Source organism: Mauremys reevesii, linkage group 23 (genome assembly GCF_016161935.1).
Source record: "Mauremys reevesii isolate NIE-2019 linkage group 23, ASM1616193v1, whole genome shotgun sequence".
Classification (NCBI taxonomy): domain Eukaryota; kingdom Metazoa; phylum Chordata; order Testudines; family Geoemydidae; genus Mauremys; species Mauremys reevesii.
The window spans coordinates 9,474,446-9,492,932 of NC_052645.1; the positions used below are offsets into that span (position 1 = coordinate 9,474,446).

At 41.7% G+C, this 18,487-nt stretch overlaps 1 protein-coding gene and 2 non-coding genes across 10 annotated transcripts in view; all 3 read left to right on the top strand.

The window, feature by feature from the left end:
• PUM1 (pumilio RNA binding family member 1) overlaps positions 1–18,487 on the top strand; it is a 157,533-nt gene that overhangs the window by 100,705 nt on the left and 38,341 nt on the right. For 4 of the 8 annotated variants that reach the window (XM_039511235.1, XM_039511233.1, XM_039511236.1 and 1 more), the window contains 3 exons: positions 2,531–2,624; positions 3,885–4,001; positions 17,377–17,528. In XM_039511235.1, the coding sequence (XP_039367169.1) occupies positions 2,531–2,624; positions 3,885–4,001; positions 17,377–17,528 (363 nt within the window). The remainder of the gene's footprint in view (positions 1–2,530; positions 2,625–3,884; positions 4,002–17,376; positions 17,529–18,487) is intronic. The other 4 variants (XM_039511237.1, XM_039511239.1, XM_039511238.1 and 1 more) reach the window with 2 other exon arrangements.
• Positions 2,845–2,931, top strand: LOC120389465. The gene has a single exon (XR_005590939.1). It is a non-coding gene; the product is annotated as a small nucleolar RNA SNORD103/SNORD85 (small nucleolar RNA).
• Positions 14,466–14,552, top strand: LOC120389463. Its single transcript, XR_005590937.1, has one exon. It is a non-coding gene; the product is annotated as a small nucleolar RNA SNORD103/SNORD85 (small nucleolar RNA).

The following is an 18,487-nucleotide window of genomic DNA, read 5'->3' on the forward strand; positions in this document are numbered from 1 at the left end:
GTAGATAGCAAGATCATGGATGTGAGTTCTAGAGGACGCTGTCATGCATTTTTCCACGTTGGTCAATGAGGGTGTTGCAGAGGGTTGGCAGATCCTTGGGAACCCTCATTCCCACATACCTCTCTCAATTTCAGATTAATCCAGATGTCCTTGCTGCCTTGACCCCATGCATGTCAACACAAATATGATCCACCTGCTAACTTCAGATGACTTATTAACACAAACACCCTGCTTGATATGAAGATCCAGATCTCTTTTGGCTTAGGTCATCACAGTTGAGAAGATGTGTCTTGGAAGAAAGGGCTTTTGAGTAAAGGTTATCACAGGCATATGTTCCACATCCACCCATGATTATAGGATCTGGAGAACATTGTGTGATTGATTGAACCATGGATTTGATGAGCTTCTCCATAGCCAGCATCCTGGAGTTGCTTCGGAATGGTCTAGAGTTAGGAACGAGCACCAGCATCTTACAGGTGCATTCATCAGCCTTCGGGGGACACGGATGTACTTTAAACAGAGATGTAGCTAGATTTCAGTATAGTGGTTGACAAAAGCCAAAACTTGTATTCAGACGACTTCTTCCTTTTTGGATCTAAAATATTGTACAAAATTTACATCCTGTTCCTTAGTTTGGACCTATAGAAGGAGGAGGAGGTAGAAGAAGAATATCCAGTAGGCCATTGCTCTCTGATTCATATTTGCCATCTAGTGAGCAAGGAGGATGAGAGTTGAAAGCCCTGCTCTGTGAAGAACTATGCCTGATTTTTCTATCAAGAAAGTCCATTCTTTAAACAGTTCTGTGTTTCATGCTGAAGGTAACTACATCCTGCCTGAATCAGGCTGAATTATTATTGTCCATCTACCCTGGTCTTAACATTTTATAAAGAAGCTAGGCCTCTCTGTCTGAGGCCTGGTCTGCACTAAAAAGTTAGGTTGACCCAGCTACGTTGCTCAGGGGTGTGAAAAATCCACACGCGTGTGTGGGGTAGTTACACTGACCTAACCCCCAACATAGACAGGTCTAGAAGAATTCTTCTGTTGACCTGGCTACCGCCTTTCAGGAAGATAGATTACCTACGCTGACGGGTGAACCCCTCCCATCAGCATGGGCAGTGTCTATACCAGGGGTTCCCAAACTTGGTTCATGGCTTGTTCAGGGTAAGCCCCTGGCGGGCTGCGAGACACTTTGTTTACCTGAGCATCCGTAGGTACGCCGCTCGCAGCTCCCAGTGGCCGCGGTTTGCCGTTCCTGACCAATGGGCACTGCAGGCAGCACTGGCTCGGCCAGTGCCACTTCCCGCAGCTGTGTTCCATTCTATGCATCCGAAGAAGTGAGCTGTAGCCCACGAAAGCTTATGCTGAAATAAATTTGTTAGTCTCTAAGGTGCCACAAGTACTCCTGTTCTTTTTGCGGATACAGACTAACACGGCTGCTACTCTGAAACATCTCTACTAGAGTTTATTCAAGGCAGCTACCTGGCATGTGTGTTCTCTCTGATGTTTATATTCGCAAGCTCATGTTCAGGCATCAGCCAATGTGTTGTGCCACCAGAGTGCTGAAGGTAGCCAAGAGGCACTAGTCTGTCTATATGGCACTGCACTCCTTTGGCAGACCCCAAGAATCTGGACTGGCACTGGAAGCTGGAGAGAAACTTTTTTTTCCTTAATTTGTCTTCAAGACTTTTTATGCCAACTCATATCCCTTTCTTCAACATTTCCAGTGTTTTTCAAATAGCAAGTTTTCAGTGTCTCAAGGTGTTCGATTTTTATATTACACTTAAATAATACTGTGAACTGCTTTCAAAGATTCAGCTGAGCTGTGAGAGCCGGCAACCCTTATGCAGGGGATGATATCACCAGAAAGTCCCAGTGTCTGCTTTCTGTCTGCTGTCAGGGAAGAATTAATGTGCACCAAGTGTCTGGACTGATTTAGAAGATCTTAGAGTGAAAATTAACAGGTAAGGTAAGATTTCCCTCCCATGTTATGTTAGGGTTCTTTAACTTCTCAGCATGGACCACATGTTTACAGAGATTCTTGTGAGTATCTGCCATCCCGTTTCCAGTCCTGCAGCCCATCTCCACTGCCGTTTGCAGTCTCATAACATCTCCATGGCAACAGAAATTGCCTGTTTGGGAAAGTAATAAAGTATTTAGTATATTTAATACAGTATTAGAGCTGGAAACAGCCTTGTGAGCTGCTAACTTGCTGTGACCCATGGGCCACAGTTACGAAGTTTGTCTTAGTCTCTTTAAAGAGTAGTTGATGAGTGAAGCTTTCAGGGAACACAGAGGTAGAAAACCCTCACAATAGGTTAATAATACTGGAATGAAAATATTTTGAGATGGATTGTGGTAGATTATGAACTTAACTCCTCTGAACATCTCTTTTAAACGTGTTTCCATATCATGAAGAGTGTCCATACTCTTATGATAGTAAATCTGTTGTCAGGATTGCTTCGGAAGGGAATCTGAGAATACTTTTCTGGTACATGAATAAAGAACCAAAACTGTTCTTTTGTTCCTTCAGTTATTTCAAAGACCAAATGCACTTGCTGTTCAGCAGCTGACGGCAGCACAGCAGCAGCAATATGCATTGGCAGCTGCCCATCAGCCGCACATAGGTAAGTCCTTCATTTAACGCCCTACCTGTATTAGATTTCTGGAGATAATAGTCTGTGGCTGTGAAAAAAAGTTATAAGGCTTTAGAGGGGTTTTAAAAGTACATTCCCAGTTATGGATAATTGACACAGATTTCAGAAGCAGACCATGTTTGAAGATTATCTTGCAAAATTCTGGTAACATCTTGCTATACTTTTAAAAAGCTTTCCAATATTCCTCTCTACTGGTGATGACACTTGCCTTGCCCTCACTGAGAATGCTATTCAGTAATGAGAGTGTTTTCTAAGTATTCATTGACTGTGAGCCAGACATGAATTGGGGTAACTGGGACAGTGAAATGAGGAAAAATGCACATTTTAGTACAGACCGCAGAAACTCGTGTCTGTATTTTATGTATTACAATGGTTTAGTTTTGAATAACTCCCCCACAGAATGGAATTTCAGGCTATTCTGGGTGAGACTTAGAAGTTCATTTAAATGTGTTACCATTCATATTATTAAAGAAATACTGACTCGGGGAAAACTGTACATAATCGTGTTTATAGAAAAATAGATGAACCACTCACAAGGGCTCACTCATTAATGGTGGGAGTAAAAATTTCCCAGCATCAGAGACTTCTGTAGGTTTTCCTAACTGAATTGAACTTAGTTTTAAAGTGCTAGAAAGAATTACGAAGACGCTGTTTCTCGTGTACCATGTACGTTGCACTCCACATTTGTTCAGTTTTGGTGTAGACCCCTGTCATCCTCTCCCTTAATTTAGTAGATTTAACAAAATGTGCTTTAGTATCTCTAAAGTGCTTTGAGCTCCTATGATAAAAAGGCTCAATTGAACTTTAAGGGAAACTTATGGGTACATATTAATACCCACCAGTATAAATTAATTGGTAGTTGCTCTTTATTTTCCCATTTTTGTTTGTTTGTTTGTTTGTTTTCCCCTAGTTGACTAGTTTCCCAGCTCTTTAAGGAATGTTACATGTTTGGAGTCAAATTCCATAGACATATGCATGGTAACATTGTTACAAATTTCACATTTGATTGTTTCAGGAAGACTCCTGGATACTTACTGTGTGCTGTCCACAAAGAACTACATGTGAAAATGCATAATTTGTCTTCTCAAAGTAGCTGCTAGCTTTTCTTACTCTTAAATCATAGATGCACAAGCCTGTTTATCCTGTTCAGTTACAGCCAGGATGAATAGCCAAAACATGTAGGTATTCTGGTAGGGCTGCAGTTCTAGTTAAGTTTGTTTTTACTGACAGGTATGTTTTCAGCAGGTTTAGCTCCCGCTGCCTTTGTCCCCAATCCATACATCATCAGTGCTGCTCCACCAGGAACAGATCCATATGCAGCAGGACTTGCAGCAGCTGCAACTTTAGGTGAGGAACTTAGAGTTGTTTGTGCATTAGATGAAATTTTCTATGCCTAAAATGTTTTAACTGTCACTGTCAGAACAGACTTAATGTAATCTGTTAGCACATTTTGAGCTCTACTGAAAAGATAAGTGGATGTCAGTGTGGTATATAAGGGTATTATAAAACTTAAGGTTGAATTTTGTTTTGAAAGCCTGTCCCTATAGATTAATACCTAAATTAGAGGATCAAAACAGGTAACACTCAGTATGGATTCTGTTTTACAGTTAAGGTTAAGAACAAAAATCTTGAAAGAGAGGTGACATTTCATTTATAGTGACAAATGTGTGATTGGTGTTGAGTTGTTATGCACATACTTTTTCATTTGATGCCTGAAAGCCAAATACTTTTGAAGCCTGCGTTATAGAGTAAAGTTTTCCTGCCAAGAAAGTGTTAAGTAAAATTTGTTACTGTTGTTAATTTGAGATTTGCTATGATGAATTTGGTAAATTATACTTTTTTCTTCACTGGAGGATTCCTTCTGAACTTTATGCTTTCCAGTCCCTTAATTACCTTGTTCCAGGCCTTATATGTCAAAAGATCTCTCACCTGTGCAGAGGCTTTTACTCTGAATATAAAGTGCTCTAGATGGCAGTTCTAATGTGTGTCATTCTTGCCTTCATACTGGACCTCTTTCTCCCAATCTTGTCTAGTCTCTGAATCCTTTCCCAACTTAGGAGCCAAAATTGCTGTATCTTGAAACGGTAGCTCCAGTAAACAATTATTAGGAAGCGTGAAAAACACATTGCATGTTGAATTTTTATTCCAAAAGCCATGAGGTTCTGGCCCAAGTAGTGAGAGTCCTGCGGGTTCTTCCAGAACCAGATCAGTTCTGTACAACCACATTTAATTCTCTCACTGAGCCATCTGGAAAGAGGAAGTCCGGTAGGTTCTAAATAAAATCTCCAGAGTTAGAAATGGCATTACTCAATGAAGGTTGCTCAACCTCATAACATTTCATTCTTATGCAGTCTGAATACCTAAATAACACCCACCCCCCTTTCACTCCAAGATAAAGTTAAAACAAAGCTAGATTATATTTACTATAAGCAAGTTTTACAGTATTCTGGTTTGAGCAAGTAAGTGTGATATGTGACTCTTTGTAATATTTACCAGCTGTTACATAACTCTTTATTAGCTTTTAAGCTTTGGGGCCAACGTAAAGTCAAGCTATGATGAAACGGGATTACAAAAATGCCCGGATCATATAGTGGTTTTGGTAGATTATATAAAACAGTATGTGAAGAATCAAGATTATAAAAAGTCCTTTCAGGATGATGATGCTTTTTTGTCATTTTGAAGAGATGACTGTTAGGTGTGGTCGGTGCATAATAAAAATTTAAAGATGAGGTGTTAGGGTAAAGCTAATTGTTGGCACACAGGTAAGGCTGAGATGAAATGGATGAAAGCCAAGAAGTTGAGCCCTATGGAAGCTGCATCAATGAAAACACGGACAGAATTGCGGAATCAAAACCATAACACTGAATCCAGCTGTGTGTGTGTTTAAAAAAAAAAAAAAAAAAAGTCCAGCGCAATACAGAAAAATAAGGATGTCTTCCTGCTGTGGCCCAGAGCCAAAGGAGCTCTCTCTGACCCCGCTGTGACCCCAGGGCCTGAGAAACTGTGTGGGCCTCCACTCACTCGAGGTGGGATCCAGGGATGGGGTTTGCTATAGCCCAAGATTTGCTATTGTGAAGGGCATATTGTGAACTTGTACTGTATATTAGCTTTGGCCATTGCTTAGAGACATGGCCTGCTACTACTAGTGCAGTTTCCCCCCTCCCCATGGTTCAAGACACAATTTAAACATGTCTAAAAAGCATTCCACAACTGGAGAATGCTCATCCCAAAAGCTAAGAAATCATGCGTTGACACTGAAGTTCAGAGCTAGTCAGTTGCCTAATGCAGTGGTTCCCAAACTTGTTCTGCCGCTTGTGCAGGGAAAGCCCCTAGCGGTCTGGGCCGGTTTGTGTACCTGCCGCGTTCACAGGTCCGGCCGATCGCGGCTCCCAGTGGCCACAGTTCGCTGCTCCAGGCCTATGGGAGCTGCTGGAAGCAGCGCGGGCTGCGGGACGTACTGGCTGCCGCTTCCAGCAGCCCCCATTGGCCTGGAGCAGCAAACCGTGGCCAGTCGAAGCCGCGATTGGTCAGACCTGCAGACTTGGCAGGTACACAAACCGGCCTGGACCACCTGGGGCTTTCCCTGCTCAAGTGGCGGAACAAGTTTGGGAGCCACAGGGGGTATGATGTTCTGCAAATGCTGTCAACAGACAATAGACTGGACCCAAAAAGATACCTGCAACGATCATCTAATATCAAAACCGTATCTGAAGAATCATGTCACATATGATGAGAATCATCGAGGTTCTCGCTCTCTACAGAGAACAATTGCAGGCAGTATGAAATCTGCAGATACCAGATGGGAGTTTGTTGAAGTTTATGTTGTGGTCTTTGCTGAGGCTGTCATCTCAGTGGAAAAAATTAAGAAGCTTCGACCTTTCATCTTAAAACACTGTAGTCAAGGTGGGAAGCATTGCGTGAAAATAAAGCAGCACTTCAGCAGGTTCTGCCTTGTGCTTATCAGGAACACATGTGGCAGTGCTGGCCTAAATCCACAGGAAAAAAAGATTCCAGTGGTCGACAAGACAACAGATATTGGAGACTGCAGTGTGCTAAGTTTATTTTTCTTTTACTATAATGACAGATCCTTAAGTAGATGCTTTTTTTATAATGTATGCATTGACCTTTAGGAAAACATTTGTTATACTTAGAAAATACTAATCACTTATACAATTTAAAGTACAGATAATTTAAGAAAAAGCATTTAAGATGCTGTAACCCCTTAAAATACAGTTGAACCCTGTTATGTCGCTGGCCTAGGGGTTTGCCAAACAGCCTCGAGATAACCAATGATCGAGATAAACCCCTATCCACCCCCCCGCCCCCTGCGTCCGCTGCCTGCACGTGGCTGGATCTGGCGGGGCGGGCGGCGAAGCGGGGACCAGGTGGCGCGGGGCGGCGGGGCGGGACGGGCAGGGACTGCCGGGCGGCGCGGCGGGCCGGGCGAGCCGGGCGGGCGGGCAGGTGAAGCGGAGACCAGGTATGCGGGGCGGGCGGGCGGGACGGGCGGGCGCGGGCGGGCGGGGCGGACGGGCGGCGGGCGGGCGCGGGCGGAGGCGGGACCAGGTATGCGGGACGGGCGGGCGGGACGGGCAGGGACCGGCGCGGAGCCGGCAGGGTCCGTGCGGGCCGGGCGGGGCGGCGGGCGGGCGGGGCGGAGCCGCGGGCGGGCGGGGCGGGCAGGCGGGCGGGACCAGGTATGCGGGCGGGCGGGACGGGCAGGGACCGTATGCGGCGACGGGGGCGGGCGAGGACAGCGGCGGGCGGACGGGTGGGCGGCGGGGCAAAGCGGAGCCGGGCGGGCGGCGGCAGGCGGCGGGACCAGGTATGTGGGGCGGGCGGGTACGCTGGGGGACGCCGGCGGCTGGGAGCCGGGAGCGGGCGGCTGGGGACACGGTGGGTCGGGACGCGGCTGGGGAGCCGGGAGCGGGCGGCTGGGGACACGGTGGGGGACGCGGAGGCGGGCGGCTGGGAAACCACGCGCTGGAGAGCCGGGAGCGGGCGGCTGGGGACACGTGGGTCGGGGCCGGGAGCCAGGCTCGAGATATTAGGGTTCGCGAATCGACATAACGGATGAGAAACCCATAAGACAAAGAGGGAGTTTGGCGTTCCACTTCTAACGTCGACTTATACAATTTAAAGTTAACAGATAATTTAAGATAAATGGGTTCGACTGTAGCCTTAACCCCACCCTCCAAAAAAGCACCAAATTGGGATTTTGGAGCTATTGTTAATATTTTTATCAAGCATTTTATATTTAATGTGCATTAGGAAATTTAATTGTGTAATGCAATGCAGCTGTAATATTATGCTTGTATAATATTTAAAAATATCTTTAACATTAAATGATACAATAGTGGCTATGAAGCTGGATTTTTTTTCCATTACAAAATTTTGAGTTTGTTTAGTGAAATCCTCCAGTAAAAAAACAAGTAGAAAAATTATGACATCAGAATATATTTATTGTAAGTGTTCCAGATTAGTCCTATTTGACGATGTCATATTCATGGAGAGCTGCAACCACTCCACATTCTCATGGTCTCTTCTAGAGTCTTGTGATTAGGAACCAGCTCAGTCTCAGTGATGTTTTGGCAGTTATAACCGACAGTGCTGCATACTGCATCAAAGCATACAAAGAAGCACTGAAATGAGTCATGACCCAACAGTGTACGTGTGACAGATCTATGTCATATAATCAATTTGATAGGTGAGACATAACAGCATTTTCACTTCTTTAGCAATGTGGCATCTTTTGTTACTTCGATGAACTCTGCATTCTTCAAAAAGCCAGCCAGAAAGCAAAGATGGGTTGCTTTTCTTAAGTCCAAAGAAGATGTGCACACCATGAAGGTCCCTCCTGAAGCAGTACACGCAAGATGGAATAGCTGGTTTCAGGCAGTAAAATATCATGCAGAGCACACTCATCTCTACTGGGACTTTTTTGAAAAAGAGAAGTCATCAACACAGGTTGAGACAAACCTTTTGATATTACTTAGCAGTCAGGAGAAATCAGACTTGCTAAAACTTAAGACAGCTTTCATATCTGAAGCTTACCCCAAAATACCAACAACCCTGACCATCTGTCAGCATTTGACCACCACCCTCCAGCTATCTCAGCTTTCAGCATTCTGGAAGACCTGGGATCTTGATTTCTGGAACAGCCAAAACTTGTGGGTTTGGTGAAGAAACTGACAGACTCTTGGATGACTTCTCCATAAGTAAGGAGAGAGAGATCCTGGACAATCTGCATGAAGCCTGTCAGCTTGCTTTTACCAAATTCTCCAAACAGTGAGATGTCCATCCAGCAAAAGACGTGTTGCGACTGATCTGCGTGTTGGATTCCAGGCAGACTCCAGCCATGCAACAAAACATTGATCAGTACAGCAAGCTACCACCTCTCATCCGCCCCTCACCAGAACTGTATGAACAATGGCTGGTGTTTCTACACAGCACTCAGAATGAGCCCATCCAGATCCACTGGATCTTTGCACTTACTGGAAGGTTATGAAGAGACGAGTGCCTAAAGTAACAGAGGTTGCCCTATCTTACATCATCTTCCCTGTCAGCTCTGTAGACAGAGAGAGAAGCTTTAGTAAATATAAAGTTCCCTTTTGTCTGTAAGTAGATTCACTTTCTGAGGAAAACACTAAAAGGCTAACCATAATGTACCACAATGGAGATGTCTGCCAGAGATGGGGAAAATAATGACATTTGAGTTTGTCAGTTTGTAATGCTACTCAGCAATAAACTGTTGATTTGAGTGTGAAATTATTTAATCAAATTTGAAATTAATTTAAGCATTCCTTCAGAATATAGGAAACTTGAAAGTACCGAGTTTAATTTAAAATGGCAACAATGACTACTGCAAAGATGAACTATTTCATGTTTAGTGCATTATTTTGTATTTTTAAATTAAATCTAAATTCAGTTAAATTGACACTAAGAGATTCTTTGGTCGTCTTGTGTTACTGTTCAGCAATGTCAGTTTGGTCATGTTACCAGGTTCTACTTTAGAAAGTGATTTGAAACTCATTACTTTTACTGCATATCTGCAGGATGTTTCATTTAAATTGTAGGATTTTTTCTGTAAAATCTGTTTTTCCCACTGCAATCCAATTTTGAACATTTTTATACATTTATAGTAAGGCTACTTAATTGTTAATGTATCAAACAATTTTGATTAAAACCCTGTGAAATCAGAAAATAATAAATCTGAAAATTCACAATAATAAAACAGAGTTCATAGGGCCCTATACAAAGATGTTTGTAATAGTCTGGGAGTCAGTGAACTACCGTGTGATGGCTGTGTAGCTGTGAATGAATGACTAAAACTCTCCACAGGAAGGAAATGTTAAAAGCCTTAGTAACAAATAGACCAAAGCTTAGTGGCAGGAAGGCACCATCATGAGTTACTTTTTACCAGAAAGACCATCTGTAATTTCACCTACAAGTCTAGAAAGTGGTAAACCTATTCAGGACCACACTTCTTACAGCAGTGTCAAAGCTGCAATGGAAGTGTTTTGGCCTAGGCAGAATTTGTCACCACATACACACTCCTGCCCCGGGATTATGTTCTAGAATCTGAGCTTTCATTTACCACCATTTCCCCCCCCCCCCCCCCCCCAAATATCTACCTCTCCTGAGTGAGTGGAGAAGCTTTAAAAAAACATGGAGTGTAACTCTATGCAGCATAGCCTGGAACCATAGCTCTAAGATGTCTGAATCGTCCTATTCATCTCATTGAGGTATTAACTCTGAAACCTAAGAATACAAATATAAATATTACCTATTAAATAGTTGCCCCCATGGACAATTTCTGTGATGCAGTCATGCATTTTTTTGTACAAGGATGTGTAGTGCACTGACAATACTACTTTGAACTCTTTAAAGATGTACCCCAAGTCTAGTGAGAAGAGGCCTTCCTGTTTTCCTGTGGCAGTTGCTAGACTGGAAGGAAACTGAAGGGCATAGATGTTGGTGAAATGGGAGAAATTAAATTATAGGTCCCAACTGGTTTTATTCCTTTTAGTTGCTCCTCCAAAAGAAGGGAGGTTTTATGGTGCAGTATGGCTAATTTACTGCCAATTGAGGGGATGTTGTATCATCTCTCCAGGACTGTCAGTCAAGGGAAGTTTTTCCCCCCACAAGCACCAAATTAATTTAACTATTTTTAAAGAGTATTGATTTGAATGGAGATATAGGCTGAAAAGACTTACGAAGAAGTTATATGGGTTTAGTGTTGACCTACTGATGGAGATATCACTATCTGTGCAGAGAAATATGGGAATTTCTGTGGCACATTGAAAAAGATGTAAAATACAGGAAGTTTTTGGTGTTAAGTGTCTGGAAATTGGGTTTCCCTGAGGATTATCAGCATTCCGTTTGCAATTACTCTTCACCCCATTGAATAAACTAGTTGCTAATATTTAGGCTTGGCAGAATAAGAATTTTCTTATAATTTTGGCTGATATCTATGCTTATTTTTAAGCATTTTTTAGATTTGTTTTTATTTTAAGTTTTCACAGCTGTGCAAGATTATTGGTGGAGTGTCAAACAGTTATTTAATGACAGATGTTAAAATTCAAAAAGTTAAAGCTTTATAAACTGTTAAAAACATAAATTATCAACATATGTCAAAATATACAAAGTGAATATCCTTAAATCAACAAATCATACCTGTTTTTACTGTTCATTTGCTAGCCATATATAAGAAGTCTACTTCAGAAGTCTAACTCACTGAATTTTGTTTCCAATATGTTCTCAAACAGCATTTTTCTTACTTTGCCTAACTGTAAATTTTGATTGTTGTTGACTGAAATATGTTTTTGTGTGCATGGTGAAATCGGTTTAGATTTTTTTTTTCTTTTTTTAAAATGGTAGTAATGCTTCCTAGCCTGCTAACATACTGTTGCCAGCATCACTGATGTTTTGAGTCAGAGAATCATAGCACTGGAAAGAATCTTGATAGGTCTTCTAGTCCAGTCCTCTGCACTCAGAACAGGACTAAGTATTATCTAGACCAGGCCTGACAGGTGTTCGGAGGTTTTTTGAAAGCAGCTTAGACAATGACGGGGATTCCACATCCTCTTTAGGCAATTTATTCCAGTGCTTAACCATCCTGAAAGGAAGATTTTCCTTATGTCCAACCTAAACTTCCCTTGCTGCAAGTAGAGGTTAGCGAAAACAATTTTTCTCCCTCCTCCTTGTAACAACCTTTTATGTACTTGAAAACTGTTATCATGTCCCCTCTGTCTTCTCTTCTACAGGCTAAACAAACTCAGTTCTTTCAGTCTTTCCTTATAGGCCATGTTTTCTAGACCTTTAATCATTTTTGTTACTCTCCTCTGAACTTTCTCCAGTTTGTCCAAACCTTTCCTGAAATGTGGCGCTCAGAACTGGGCACAATACTCCACTTGAGGCCTAATTAGCGCAGAGTAGAGCAGAAGCATTACTTCTTGTGTCTTGGTTACATCACACCAGTAATACAGCCCAGAATTATTATTATTGTGTGTGTGTGTGTGTGTGTTACACTATTGACTCATATTTATCTTGTGATCCACTATGACCCCCAAATTCCCTTCTGCAGTACTTCTTTCTAGGTAGTCATTTTCCATTTTGTATGTATGCAACTGATTGTTCCTTCCTAAGTGGAGTATTTTGCATTTATCCCTCTTGAATTTCATCTTATGTACTTTGGACCATTTCTCCAATTTGTCCAGATCATTTTGAATTTTAATGCTATCCTCCAAAGCACTTGCTACCCTTAACAGCTTGGCATCATCCTCAAACTTTATAAGTGCGTTCTCTTGGAGGGAGGGATAGCTCAGTGGTTTGAGCATTGGCCTGCTAAACCCAGGGTTGTGAGCTCAATCCTTGAGGGGGCCATTTAGGGATCTGGGGCAAAAAAAATAGTTGGGGATTGGTCCTGCTTTGAGCAGGGGTTTGGACTAGATGATCTCCTGAGGTCCCTTCCAACTCTGATATTCTATGATTCTATGCCATTATCTCAATCACTGATGAAGATACTGAACAGAACTGGACCCAGAACCGATCCGTGTGGGGACCCTACATGATATGCCCTTCTAGTTTGACCCTGATAACTACTCTTTGGGAATGGTTTTCCAACCAGTTATGCACTCACCTTATAGTAGCTCCATCTAGGCTGAGTTTCCCTAGTTTGATTATGAGAAGGTCATGTGAGACAGTATCAAAAGCCTTGCTAAAGTCAAGATATACCACATCTACTCCCCCCCATCCCACAAGGCTTGTTACCCTCTCAAAGAAAGCTATTAGATTGGTTTGACACAGTTTGTTCGTGACAAATCCATGACTTTTACTTATCTTATTATCTACTAGGTGTTTGTAAATTGATTGCTTAATTATTCGCTCCAATATCTTTCTGGGTACTGAAGTTAAGCTGACTGGTCAGTAATTCCCTGGGTTATCTGTATTCCCCTTTTTATAGATTGGTACTATATTTGCCCTTTTCCAGTCCTTTGGAATCGCTTATCTTCCATGATTTTTTGAAGATAATTGCTAATGGCTCAGATATCTCCTCAGTCAACTCCTTGAGTTATTCTAAGATGTATTTCATCAGGCCCTGGAGACTTGAAGAGATCTAACTTGTCTAAGTCATTTTTAACTTGTTCTTTCCCTATTTTAGCCTCACATCCTACCTCATTTTCACTGATGTTCACTATGTTAGACATCCAATCACTACTAAACTTTTTGGTGAAAACTGAAACAAAGAAGTTGTTTAGCACTTTTCTGCCATTTCCACATTTTCTGTTATTGTTTTCCCCCATCTCACTGAGTAACAGGCCTACCCTGTCCTGGGTCTTCCTCTTGCTTCTAATGTATTGGTAAAATGTTTCCTTGTCACTGTTTGTCTCTAGCTAGTTTAATCTCGTTTTCGCCTTGGCCTTTTTAGTTTTATCCCTACATGCTTGTGTTTGTTTATATTCATCGGTTGTAATTTGATCTAGTTTCTGCTGTTCGTAGGACTCTTGAGCTTCAGATCATTGAAGATCTCCTGGTTAAGCAAATACTGGCCACTTGCCATACTTCCTATCTTTCCTGTGGAGTGGGATAGTTTGCTCTTGTGCCCTTAATAATGTCTCTTTGAAAAATTGCCAACTCTCGTGAACTTTTTCCCCATAGTCTTGCTTTGCATGGGTTCGTATCTACCAACTCCCTGAGATGCTAAAGTCTTCCTTCTTGAAATCCGTTATCTTTATTGTACTGTTCCCCCCCACCACCACCACCACTCCTTAGAATCTTGATTCACTCAAGCTGTCTTCCACTTTCAAATTCTCAACCAGTTCCTCCTTATTTGTCAAAATCGAATCTAGAACAGCCTCTCCCCAATAGATTTCTCCACCTTCTGCAATAAAAAATGATCGCCAATACATTCCAAGAACTTGTTGGATAATCTGTCCCCTGCTGTGTTAATTTCCCAACAAGTGTCTGCGTAGTTGAAGTCCCCCATTGAGTATGAGTCATCGTACTCTGATTCACATGAATGGCATGATTACAAATACCTGTATAGATTTGATGGTAACACTGATATTGAAGGGAATGGTTTTTATTGTGACCACGTTTGCTGTTCAGTTTATTGGTATTTCTTAAACTCCTTTTAGCATGTACATGCTTTTTGAGTGCATAAATTCTTCAGTGTGTGTGGTGCACAACACAACAGAAGTACTTGTCTTCAGATGCATTAGGATGTTCTTCCTTTTCTGTGGGATCTTTCATAAGTATAAAACTAGATTAGTCTCTTGTAATGAAGAATAACTGTGCAAGTTTTACCAGTCTGGCAGCGATGACACACTTGCCCTCACTGAGAGAGCTGCTCGGTAATGAGAACCTCACCATGTGCTCAGATGAGCTTAAGCTAGACTTGCAAAAATGCTCAGAATGCTGTGTTTAAAGGCGCTTACTGCAAACTTCAATAACCTTTCTCTTTTTTTACACCTAAAGCTGTAGCTGTTCAAATGAGCAACCCCTAGCTGAGAGAGAGCCAGATTGTGTGTGTGTGTACAGTAGTTAGAGCTCTGATTAATATAAACTCTACTTCTTTTGGTTTGGAATGGAGATGCCTAATCTTTGTCCAAATGAAGGTTGCCATGGCACTTGCCAGGAGCCTGATGGCTACCCTGTTCGCATAAAATGGAGCGGATTGTAGCTGCCTCTCTTCAGTACAGAAGTGTGGCTTGCAGAAACTACAGGTCACAGCATGCAATTTGTGACCTGCTTTGATTAGATACCAACAGGCACTGATGCATTTTGATCTAAGCACCCTTGGTTGCTTAAATGAAGATGAGCAACAGCATGCTGGGACTGTTCAATGGGCTGTGCTTCGGTATTCGTGTGCAAAGGTAATGTGGCTAGCCATGTAAAATAAGCTGTTGCTACCTGGGAGCAGATCTGTAGAGAGGGAACTATAGTCGCTTTTCTCACCATCGATGGATTTCTGTCACAGAGCACGAGACCACCGGGGCAGGTCTTGCTCACCCTGATTTACCTTGTGGCGTTGGAGCCCAGGCTACTCATAAGGTGATCTTGCTGTGCAAAAGAGCTTTTGGGGCTGTGATGACAGGGAGTTTACATAGTACAGTGATTGGTCTTATACAACATCCTGCGTAGACAGACAAAACTAAAATGACTTGATAAGTAAGATTAACCAATGCCGCCCTCAGAGTAACAGTGTTGCTGAACTTCACCATCCTGCAGCATAATGCAGGCTCTGCACCTGCAACACACCAATTTGTACAGATTGAGTCCAGAATGCTGTTTTGCTTTCAAAAGTTACATTTTTTTTTTTAAATTATATATTTTGCCATGGCACTTGCCAGGAGCCTGATGGCTACCCTATTTGCATAAAATGAAGCGGATTGTAGCTGCCTCTGTTCAGTACAGAAGTGTGGCTTGCAGAAACTACAGGTCACAGTATGCAATTTGTCACCTGCTTTGATTAGATACCAACAGGCACTGATCCATAAAATATATAAATATATAAAATATAAAAATATTAAAAAATTATATAGTATAAATAAAAACGAGGTGTTGGTTTTTTTTGAGACAAATATATGTAATTGCAAGGCCCAAGCCTGCTGCTTAATGGCCTTGTTTCTATCCTCTCCTCTTCTTTATTGTCTGTCTTCCTCCTTCTACGTTACACTTACGCTTGGAATAGTTTCCCTGCTCTCTGATCCAAATACCCACCCTCTCTTCATGCATATGTTTGCTAAACTTGCTTCATTTGCAAAGATTTTTTTTAATGAGCTATGAAAGACCAAATTTGTTCTTAATTGCAGCATTCTGCAATTGAACTTGCATCAGATTCGCTAATACATTTTGTCTGAATGCATTGCTTGTTTGATAGTCTAAGCTGGGGTAGACAATAGGCAGACCGCGGGCCAGATCCAGACTGCCAGATGCTTTTGAACAGACTGTGAAATTGTTATATTTATTTACTTACTTGTTGCTGTTGTTTTTGTATTTTCTCTGGAATCTGGACTTAGACTATAATTGATTACCCCGGTCCAGGCTGTATATTCCTCTGTTAAAAGGCAAGCATTCTGTCTGAGCATAGTAAATACTCATCGCTGCTACAGTGGAGAGCGCATCTGATGTAAAATTTAATGTTGTATTTTATTCAGACAAGCACATTCCAATCTAAAGTCATTTTCACTTCAACAGTGAATAATTTAGCCCTCAGGCTTTGCATTGGTTTTGAAAAAAGTAGAAATTAGAAGATTTTTGTTAACCTTCTGCTGATCTCTCCAAAAGACATGAAGCAGACATTCTGTTGCTTCCAAACACTATTGTATTCGATGGGATGTGTTCCACAAGGAAGTGCAGCATACAGATTTCTCATCTGATTGTACACCAGTCTTCTTTGGATAAACTTAAGAACAGAGGCTAAGCCAGGCCATAATTAAAATAACAGAGTCCTGGAAATTGACACAACCCACATGACAATTCACAGTTCTGTTGATCACTTAAGGTAAACATACATTCTCTCTTAAATGTGACATACAACGTGTTAAAAATGGGACCTGTGCCCTTTAATCCTACTACTGGTTTATGTGGTGTATAAAAAAAGGCCTGAAAGGTTTTGTTTTGTTTGTTTTAATTCTGCTTGTTTTTACATTGGAAATTGAGGTATTCTCTAGGTTGGAAAAGTCTCCCTGGTGACTGGAGAACTAAATGACAGATACCACAGGAGTCTTGAGAGCAGAAGGGACTTTTTGTCAACTATGTTGTAAAACAGTGTTCACACCTATAGCTTAACAGTTCTGTTTTGGAGAAAGGATGCCTTCGTCACAGGTTCATTAGCCATGCCTTCAGTTATGGCATTGAAGCTCACAATAAAAATCACTTGAGATTCCTACTAAATGTTGACATGCCCGGTATATATAAAGCAAAGAGAAGCAGGAGGAAAAAAACTTCAGGCCCTGTTTGTATGTTGTGATAAAGGAATAACAAATGGCACTAACCCGCTCAGTGGTGTAGTAGTTAAAATGCAAGAACTGGGTAAATTCCATGTATCCTGGACTACACTCCTGAGCCCAGTGGTTTTAAAATCCTTTGCAGGTCACCTTTAAAATAGGCTTTGTTGAATCAAGTGTGATGTGCGCAGGCGTTTTTGGTCATGGCTTACTGTTGAGCAGGTCTTGTTTACTACAGAAGTTGACTGAATCCTCCTTTGGCATTTTAGGTCCTGCAGTAGTCCCTCATCAGTACTATGGAGTTACTCCCTGGGGAGTTTATCCTGCCAGTCTTTTCCAACAGCAAGCTGCAGCAGCTGCCGCTGCAAGTAACTCAGCAAATCAGCAAACCACTCAACAGACCCAACAGGGACAACAGCAGGTAAGTGGCAGTGTTTTGCAGGTACCTTTGGTACCTGGGATTTACATAAATATGCTCATGTGAGTTAAAGAATTGCTATTTCCAGTGATAACACTTGAACATATGAGACTCAGTTGATTCAAAAGACCTTGGCCTCTTTAAAATTGAGAGGTAAGTATTACCTATAAGTTAACTATTGGGATCATACCATACTTTCCATGTTTGGCGTTTCCTGTATGTAGTCTGGCCGTGATGGTCTCTTTTGCACAACATTATTTGCTGCCAAATCAAAACCAGTCAATAGTGAAAGGAGGAAACTTAAAAATAGCTTCTTGCCGCTTCAGATATCTGGCTAAACCCATGTTGGAAGCTGTAACTAGCAGAACAGTAGAATAGAACTGTTAAATCTTGTTTCATTTCCAACACATAAAGGAGATAAGGGGCAGCTGTTGGCAAGTTTTAAGCAAAGTAGTTTTTAAAAAGTGAATATATTGCAGCAAAAAGAAATCCATTAATGAGAATTAAAATTATGCAAAGCAGGTTTAATGGGGAATAGGCATTTGTGTGAAAAAATTGTGTTAGGAATAAGATGTTTCCATCACATAGCAATACCCATAGCTCTGTTGCTATTGACTATCTGCAGCTCTGAAGCTATAACTGTTTTAATATGATGGAAACAGCTTAATCTTAACATTTTTTTCATACTGATGCATTTCCCAACTCATACTCAACCCATTTCCCATCTGAGAAGGAGGGATGAGCTTTCTTTCTGTGCAAATGTGGGTTGCTTCAACATTTGCCCAGTTTAAAAAAAAACAACTAACATTCTTAGACTTGTATATTATCTGTCCTCCCCTCTCCCTTTCGTTCACTGTAATGTTTCAAAAACAAAAAAAAAAAACCTACTCACATTCCCATTTCCCAGTGTCTGAAGCAAAAGAACTTTAAAGTTTGCTGCTTCTCCTTCCTCCTGGTTCACG